This window comes from Solanum lycopersicum, chromosome 10, assembly GCF_036512215.1.
Source record: "Solanum lycopersicum chromosome 10, SLM_r2.1".
Lineage (NCBI taxonomy): Eukaryota > Viridiplantae > Streptophyta > Magnoliopsida > Solanales > Solanaceae > Solanum > Solanum lycopersicum.
Genome location: NC_090809.1, coordinates 12,460,980 through 12,470,857, shown reverse-complemented (window position 1 = coordinate 12,470,857; position 9,878 = coordinate 12,460,980). Strand labels below are relative to the sequence as shown.

Genomic DNA, 9,878 nt, shown 5'->3' with positions numbered 1-9,878 from the left:
TTTTTAGTGGGTCTTTAAAGTCATCATCTGACTCAGGAAATTGTATAACATCATCTGCTTCAATGTTGGAAGGTGATATTGATGGTGAAGCTGTATCAGATTGGACATATTAATGGATATATGATGCATGATGGTGAAGTTGTATCATCTGACTCAGGACATCGTATTAGTTCTTTCCTCGCATTCATTTTGGGATGTTCAAATCTTTTTTTTGTGATGTTTTAAATGTCTTAAGACGCCAAAAAATGGGCTCATTTCAGTATTCTAATGTTGAGGGCTGTTTCTTCTTCAAAAAATGAAAGATGATTTCTCAAAATTGTCTCATATGAAAATGAATATTGTTTTAGGTACCGTGTGGACTTAAGATCGTAGCGTTATTTGAAATAAAGTCACTCTTTCCTCACTATTTTGTTTGGTTTCAGCATCTAAAAAACCAGTGTGTTGCTATCATGACTATTTGTTTGCCCTTGTAGCCCAATTTTCATTTTAGTGGTACACTTCGACAAAAATATAATTATGTAACTCAACTATTTGCCATGTTTTAGTGCTACTGCTTTGATAGTGTAATTTTCTAACAGTTTGGTTTCTGTTGGGTCGCTTATGTCTTAATGCAGATTTTTATTTATTATTCATGTATTGTCGGTAGTTTTCCTTTGCTAGTTAATCGGTTTCTTATCTTTTTAATGATTGATTGTCTCGATAGTATTTTTCAAATGCTTATTATAGTGTCATAATACAAGAGAGCTTTGGGAGATCTTATATCAATGCTAATAATCATGAGTAGTACGTCATATTTGAAAATTTGGTTCTTTGGATTTTAATGCACCTTAATTTATATAGTTGTTGTTTCCTAGCCTTTTCACTATTTCATTCATGTTTCTTTGAGAATTCGACCCTACCGATGGTAAGATCGTGTCAACCTTCACTATCTTGAATATTGCATTAGGCTATCACTTCGATTTTTTTCGTCTTAGATTACCATTATTGGAATTTATTGAAGTCGGGTATATATTAGTTAGAAAGTTTGTATAACTACTTTATTACTTTCGTTACAGTAAGTGCCAATGCTTTATTTATGTTCTTTGTTGCATGTGAATCATGAGTCTGCATGGGCTCATCCTCCCATCCCCACATCTTCTTATTGAGCCACAGAGGCTCAGTTCCTTACTCAAGTCAAGCCCATAAAAACCAACACATAGGTATCCAAGAACTTGATGACTTTAGGCTAAAAGGGTCAAATTTATTTTCTAAGTCATGTATTTTGTTTTTTGTGGGGCTTAAGCCTTTTTCGCCTTTATTTAATCTTATTTTTTGTTTAGATTAGAATAGGTACAAATGGAAATACTCCAAAGATCCAAAATAAAATGGGTTCAAAAACCGGTCCAGGCGGACAAAAATCGGACTTGGACCCAACTCTCCTCTCTCTCCTTTTACTTTTCGCCTATTTGCTTATCGATTTCTGCCATTAGTTTTAGGGTTAAAATATTCGAATCCCTGCAAGATTTCATCTCGTTTTGATCACTTACCTAAATCGATTAAGTATAAATAAACTTTAAAAATAAATTTTCACAAAGCTTAATTAGATAAAAAAAATTGATACTTCACCTTTCAAACAATTTTAAAGAATTTTCATCTCAAAATTTAAGTTAGAAATTTTACCTAAACAAGTTAGTGTAGGATAATCGCGAGTTAGTTAATATTTAAGGTACTGTAAAAACCTTACTAAAGTATAAATATGAATCCCCGAACTCCTTTAAGTTTTCGATCGATTTTTAGTTTTAAGTCTTTTGAAAACTAAGTGTTTCTTGATTTTTCATAAAAAATTAATCAGCGACTCTAACAAAGTCAAAAACCTATAGAAAAATATCTTCTGGCGGTGCATGACATTTTCTGCGAGGCATGAATATCTTCTGGCGATACATGAATGTCTTCTCGCGATGCGTGATTTTCCGCGAGGCATGAATATCTTCTTGCGATGCCTGAATATCAACTCGTAATGCATGATTTTCTGCGATACATGAATATTAACTCGCAATGCATGACTTTCCGCGAGGCATGAATACTACCCGCGATGCATGAATATCTTCCCGCGATGCATGAATAAAATCTTGCGATGAATGATTTTCCCCGAGGCATGAATATATTTCCGTGATGCATGAATATTAACTCGTGATGCATGACTTTGCGTGAGGCATGAATATTTTCCCCCAATGCATGAATATCAACTCGCGATACATGATTTATCGCGATGGATGAATACTTTCTTGTGGCGCATGACATTCTTTGCGAGGCATGAATATCTTCCCACGATGCATGATATTCCACGAGGCATGAATGCCTTTGGTACCAAATGAAGACAGTGCTTCAATCAAGCCACGTAATGATCTTCTGGGTGCCCTCTGGATAGTGATATCGTCTCAATTGACAATATTGTAAAATTACTTTCTAGGTAGTGTATCACTTAAATCGATAATAAGATGGCCTCCAGGTGGCGTATCATTTCAATCGACAATAAAAATAAAATGACCCTCAAGGTAGTGAAATTGTCACGTCGGCATATACGATGCAGATGATAAAATTATTTTCCAGGTAGTGTATCACTTAAATCGATAATAAGTGATATGGTAAAATTACTTTCTAGGTAGTGTATCACTTAAATCGATAATAAAATGTCCCTCCGGGTGGTGTATCATTTCAATCGACAATACAAATAAAATGACCCTCCAGGTAGTGAAACTGTCACGTCTGCTAATACGATGCAGATGAAGTCCTTGACGAAAAGCCGTAAATTTTCTTTCTCTAGATTTTCATTTGATTTATTCTTGAACATGGTTGTATCTTTGCTATAGACATTGTGTTGTTGGGATTTGGATGAAACAATGTTTATCACGTTTCCATGTCTTTGATATAAGCAATATAAAATAATTCCTGTATACACAAAAAAATTGTAAATTTTGGGGAGAGCTTTTCGCCCCCTTGACTTCTCCATATTCCTCAATCGTAAGAACTTGTTGATTTTAGAGCAAACTGATAAACATTCTTTCATAGAAAAATCATTAGTTTTAAAGAGAACTGATCTGTGTCAATTTCTTTAGTTGTCTGCTCCTTGTTCTGCTATCTCAGATTGATTTCTGATCTCCTGACTCTTGATAGATAAGACAAAATATTTTATGCCAAAACAAATGAAATAGAGGAAAAAATTTTATGAAAAATAAATTTCAAAAAGTAGTATTTTGAAAAACGGTTACTGCCAAGTATCATGTCACATCAAGATTAGTGAAATTCTTTGAGTCTGATGCTTGGAGATCTATCTGATTATTCATTGAAGAGTATTCCAAGACACTCAAGACTGCCCATAAAACTATGTTGAATTTTTTAGGCCATCCTCAAAATTTTTGTCCCAGTTCCATGTCTCGGCTTATCTTCAACAGCCGGTGAGTAAATCACGGAATTTTTGAGATCCTCCCGAAAATTCTTTCCCAATTGTCAATTGCAGAGTAACTTTAGTCTTGACTCATTGAGGAAAATCTCTCCCAGTTTCTATTTTAAGGCAAAATAGAAATCTTACGGGAGATATGACCGAATCCTCTTGGCGCCTACGTATCCCATTGAGACATGAATCAGGTAAAATATAGTTCCCATCAAAGGTTAACAATAATAAGAAATTCATAAAGAAACTGATCGAGGCCGACATAGGCCGCCTACGTATCTCATTCTTGAGAATTCAGGTCGAACGTAGTTCCAATACAAAGAAATATAAAAATGGATAAATGGGTGACCGAGGCCAACATAGACCACCTACGTATATCATTCTTGAGAACTCAGGTCAGACGTAGTTCATTACAAAAGGGATAAAATTCAAAACAAAGCGATTACAAGCAAAAACAAAATGAATAAAAGGAAATGAAAAAATGCAAATTAAGCTTTACACGTAGTATTTTTTGACAACATATTAGTGTATCGTCTTTAGCTAGACAGTGCATCCATCTCCGACAAGACCAAGGCACCTCCAGATAATAATTTGCGAACCATGTAAGGGCCTTGCCAATCCGGTGCAAATTTCCCTTTGTACTCTTCCAGAAATGCACTTGAGGACCAACTGACGGATTTCAAAACTTCTGACGCTGACATTCTTGTGGAAAGCATGAATCATTATCTATCGATATAGCTGCCCATGACAAACAACAACCATCTTTATTCTGATAAATCAAGTTAAATGATCAATCCGCTAGCTGACCCATTCAACAATACTAAACTCAGCTTCTTTGATAATTCTCAAGGATGGTATCTGAGCTTCAGCAGGTATGACTGCTTCTTGTTACATATACTAGCAAACATGGAGTAGCTCCGATCGATATTCTTAGAGTCATTCAATAACCCAACAAAGCATATGATAACATATCATGCCAACCTCGATGATAGTCGATTATTTTCCTCAAAATCATCTTGATATTCTTATTGACAACCTCTACAACTCCGATCATTTAGGGACGATAAGCAATTGAATTTCGGTGAATGATCTTAAATTGATCATATATCTCTCTCATCAAGTGACTATTGAGATTTGCACCATTATCAGTAATGATGGATTCTGGTACTCCAAACTTGCATATCAAATTATTGCGAACAAAATCCGCTAAAACTTTCTTGGTTATCGGCTTGTAAGAAGTTGCTTCCACCCACTTGGTGAAGTTATCAATGGTAACCAAAATAAACCTATGTCCATTAGAAGCGGCTGGCTCTATTATACTGATGACATCTATACCCTAAACTATGAATGACCAAGGTGAACTCATAACATTGAGTTCGTGAGGCGGCACTCGGATCAAATCAGCATGCTCTTGACATATATGACATTTCAACACAAACTTGCAACAATCATGCTCCATAGTCATCCAAAAAATAGCCGGCTCGAAGGATCTTTCTCGCCAAAGTGACCCCATTCATATGCTTACCATAAACTCTAGCATGTATTTGTTTGATAAGCTTCGCAACTTCAACAACATCGATACATGTGAGGAGACTTAAATCTGAGGTCCTCCTATAAATTACTTCTCCACTCAGAATGAAATTGAGGGCCAAACGGAGTATTGATTTCTTCTTGTTAGACGTCGCATTCTCAGGATAAGTTTCGGACTCTAAATATTTTTTAATATCAAGATACCATGGCAAACCGTTGGGTTCTTCTTCAACATAGGAACAATGTAATGGTTTCTCCTTTATCGTTATATCCATAGGATCAATATAATCGGCATCTGGATGTTTAATCATTGTGTCGATGGTGGCAGGATCATCGGCCAACTTATTATGTATTATGGGAGTATGTCTGAACTCAATCTTAGGGAATCTTTTGCACAACTTCCGTATGTACTGCACGTATGGCATAATTTTTGGTTTTTCCACAACCCATTCTCCTTGTACCCGATGAATTAAAAAATCTGAATCTCAAATAACCAGAAACTCGTGGACATTCATGTCGATGGCCATTATCAATCCAAGAATACAATCTTCATATTCAGCCATGTTGTTTGTGCAATTAAATCGGAGATTAGCTACAATGGTATAGTGTTGACCACATTCTGACACTAAAACTGCTCCAATCCCTCTTCCTTGGTGATTTTCCACTCAATCAAACAATAACCTCCAACCCGGATATGCTTCAGAAATATCTTCACCCACAAATGATACTTATTCATCGGGAAAATAAGTCTTTAGCGGTTCATACTTTTCATCGACAAGATTTTCGACAAGATGAACAACCAAGGTTTGTGCTTTTATCGCCTTCTGAGTCACATACACAATATCAAATTCACTTAAAAGCATTTTCCATTTAGCCAACTTTCTGTTCGGGATCGCCTTCTGGAAAATATACTTCAATGGGTCCATCCTTGAAATGAGATATGTAGAACAAGAAGACAAATAATGCTTCAATTTCTGGGTAATCCAATTTAGAGCACACCATGTTCTTTCTAAAAGAGTATGACGAGACTCATATGGAGTGAACTTTTTGCTTATGTAATAAATTACTCGCTCCTTCTTCCATGTCTCGTCATGTTGACCAAGTACGTATCCAACTGCGTTATCTAAAACATACAAATATAGCAACAACGGCTCCCTTCTCACAGAGGAACAAACACCGGTGGATTGAATAGATAGTTCTTGATAGTATCGAAAGCATTCTGACACTCTTCAGTCCATTTTGTCAAATCATCTTTCTTCAACAGCTTGAAGATAGGCTCACACACCACAGTTAATTGAGATATGAATCAACTAATGTAGTTCAACCTCCCTAAGAAACTCATGACTTCCTTCTTAGAGTATGGAGGCGGTAATTCCTGAATCCACTTGATCTTGAAAGGATCGAGCTCAATACCCCTCCTGCTGACTATAAGTCCATACAACTTGCCAGCCGGCACTCCAAAAACACGTTTGGCAGGATTTAGCTTCAAGTTGTAATGACGTAGACGATCAAAGAACTTTCTAAAATGAGTCAAATTGTCTGAACTCTCGCGGGACTTAATTATGACGCTATCTACATACACCTCGATCTCCTTATGAATCATATCATGAAATATGGTCTACATATCTCTCATATAAGTAGCACCAACATTTTTGAGACCAAATAGAATAACCCTGTAATGATATACACCCCAAGGAGTAATAAAAATTGTCTTTTTTGCATCTTATTCGTCCATGAGGATTTGATGATAGCCTATGTAACAATCCACAAATCACTGCATTTCATGCTTAGAATAATTATCGATCAGAATATGAATGTTTGGCAACAGAAAATTATCCTCTGGCCTGACATTGTTGAAATTCGAGTAATCAAAAAAAATTATGATCTTCCCATATTTTTTTGTGGCCGAAACAATGGTTGACAACCAAGTCGGGTATTGTGTCATTTCTACTAATAGTGACTCAATTTGTTTGGTGATCTCATCTTGAATCTTTAAACTTAATTCAAGCTTCAACTTCCGAGCTTTCTGTTTCACTGGACTAAACTCCGAATTAATCGACAACTTGTGAGACACCACATTGGTACATAGTCCTATCATGTCGTTGACTTCCCATACGAACACATCAATGTATCAGTTAGCAAATAAATAAAATCCTTTCTTTGAGATTCATTCAGGTGGACACTTATTTTGACTTCTTTGACACACTCTTGGTCTCCCAAATTCGTAGTCTCAGTTTTATCCAAATTTGGCTTATGTTGATTTTCGAACTGTTGAAATTTCTCAATGACATATTCCGGTACCTCATTTTCCTCTTCGTATTCTTCACCCTCGTCATCATCTTCCTCATTTTGTTTGTTCAGATCGTGATATTACATGACATTGGCATGTTTAAAATTAATATTACTAAAATAATAAACAAACAAAGTTAGAAAAGTAAAATATAGCAGAAAAGTAACAAACAAGTTTTTAATAAAAGATGCTTTCATTCAAATTGGAAAATAATGCAAAACTTTTTTCATGGCAAAGGACCATGTTGCCTTTTTAAACATCAGATGGGGAATTTTAAATTTCAGACAATTCAATAGAAATCAAAATGATGAGTTTCAAGTCTCTTCCGGACTACAACCAAATTTAAAATCATGCATAAACAATGTCCTTCTACCAAAATGATCGAGGAATCAAGATTTGTATGGAAGTCCAGTTCTGTAGGGGCTCTCCAAGCTTAGAATCACGGATACCAGTTAGCTAAATTTCGTCTTCTATGACAACATCGATCTCTTCAAAAAGGCCACAGATCCCTTCCACAAGGTCGTCATGATCGGCGTACTCACGGACTGGAAATGATTGATACAGATGAGGGATTGGCTTAGCCAATGCTTGATCACTGTTCTTCATCTTCATCTCATCATCTGTGGGGACGTATCCCAAACCATATCTCGCTCCATTGGCGGAAACTTTAATAGACTCAATAATTTCTTGGGAATTCCTTTCCAATATGAAACCTGGCTGAACCCATTATGTAGCATCACAGTGGCGATCATCTGGTACACAGAAGAAATAGGAGGTTGTGGGGGCTAAATCATTACCGGTGGCATTTATCAGCTCCACCATGTAGAAATTGGTGCCTCATGAGACTTCATTAATAATTGCGCCTGTCTGTTGGAGTGACTCTCTTCGCTATGAATAACTAGTTCTAGTTCCTTCCAAACGAGCTTCATCATCTAGTGAAGAGTAGAAGGCACAACCCCAACCATGTGGATGAAATGCGTTCCTAGAAGAAGGTTATATTTGGTGTCAATGTCCATGACCTGAAACTGTGCACTGTAATTCGCCGAGCCCATTTGGATGACCAAACTCACTGCTCCCAATGTGTCTCTTTATACCCCGTCGAAGGCTCTAACATTGATTTGGTTTTGTTCCAGCTTCCCCAAGCCAAACCTTAACTGTCTCAGAGTCAACAGTGGGAAAATGTTGACACCAGACCCATGATCCACCATGACACGGTTTTTGACCCTTTCCCGGCATGTGACAGTGACATGCAATGCCTTGTTGTGTGACCTCCCTTCAAAGGGAAACTCTTTGTCACAGAAGGTAATCCTATGCCCTCGGATAACATTGTTGATCATAGCCTCTACATTATCACTTCTTGTGCTTATGGGCACATAAGTGTCATACAAAGAATTCATCAAGTCCTGCTTATGCAGCTGGGGGCTCATCAATAGGGCCCACACAGAAATCTTAGCCAGGGTTTTCTCTAGATGCTTAACGATCAAATAGTTTTGGGGCTGTATCTTCCTTTAGAATTTTTCAGCCTCGCCCTCACTTATCGGCCTTTTTACTTGGTCCTTATTCTTACCTCCATGATCCAACTCTTCAAATGTATAACACCTTCCAGATCGAGTAATACCCTAAGCGATAGATGTTTCAATCACAAACTTTGGCCTAGCAAGAGTTTCTAATGGCACCAAGGCTACAACCTTTGCGGGTGTCAAGATCACAAACTCCTTTTTTCTCCATATTGCTCAGCGAGGCCATAACCCTTTCTAACTCATCATGAACAATAAGAGTTATAGCCTTAGTCATGCACCAGTCATCATCTGTCTCTATCATGTTGATATTGACGCCTTCATGATTCGGCAAAGGATTGTCTTGACATTGGGTGCGACTGTTTGAAGAGAAACCACTTCTTGGTCGATCAAATCTTGAATCTTGTGTTTGAGGTTGATAAAATCCTCACTATCATTTCCAACACTGTTATAGTGATACGCAAACCTTTGATCGGATCTATAGAATTTCGAACTAGTATCCACCAGTTTGGGCCCCACCAGGTGAATGTATCCATCCACAGTCAGTTGCTCGTACAACTTTGTTCGTCTTTCAGCGAGCTTGGCAAAGTTTATGGGGGGATTCTTCTCAACTTTGGGTCGAGGGGATCATAGTTGCCTTGTTAGGGAGGAGGCATTTGTTGATAATTTTAGGTATTTGGGCGAGGAGTTTTGTTTCTTTGATAAGGATTTGTTTGATAGTTCGGTAATGGATATTGTTAATTCGAAGGCGTATTTTGGTACAGTGGAGCTTGAACTTGATATACTGGGGGTGCTCTATAGTTTGACTGCGCATTGGCACAATTAAGAGCAACATTTTGGTTAATGGGGATGGAATTTGATAAAACGGAGGAGAATTTTGGTAAACGGTAGATGGATTTTGGCAATTTGGTGTGGGTACATTTTGGTATGTGGAGGTAGAATTTTGGTAGATGGGTGGAGGAAAATTTTGATAACCACCTTGCGTATAGTAAGCTTGGTAAGTATTATTGGAATTCCGAGGATGACCTTGGTAGGACGATGGTTTTCTGGAGGTTGTCCTCTCTTCGTAAGAGACAACAAAATTATCTTCTATTTTTTTTCTTCAACAACC

General features: G+C 37.2%; 1 protein-coding gene across 1 annotated transcript; it reads right to left on the bottom strand.

Annotated features, from left to right (window-relative positions):
- Positions 1–4,878: 4,878 nt before the first annotated feature.
- Positions 4,879–5,523, bottom strand: LOC104649580 (uncharacterized). The gene is made up of 2 exons (XM_010329045.1): positions 5,455–5,523; positions 4,879–5,370 (listed from the first exon to the last, which is right to left on the bottom strand). Exons 1-2 carry the CDS (start codon positions 5,521–5,523, stop codon positions 4,879–4,881), a joined length of 561 nt encoding a protein of 186 aa, XP_010327347.1.
- Positions 5,524–9,878: the final 4,355 nt, after the last annotated feature.

Excerpts from the sequence above, each read along its gene's own strand:
- LOC104649580 (XM_010329045.1), bottom strand. The coding sequence starts at position 5,523 with ATGGCTGAATATGAAGATTGTATTCTTGGATTGATAATGGCCATCGAC. Across the intron at positions 5,371-5,454 it reads TGAATGTCCACGAGTTTCTG|TACATACGGAAGTTGTGCAA; the intron begins GTTATTTGAGAT and ends CCATACGTGCAG.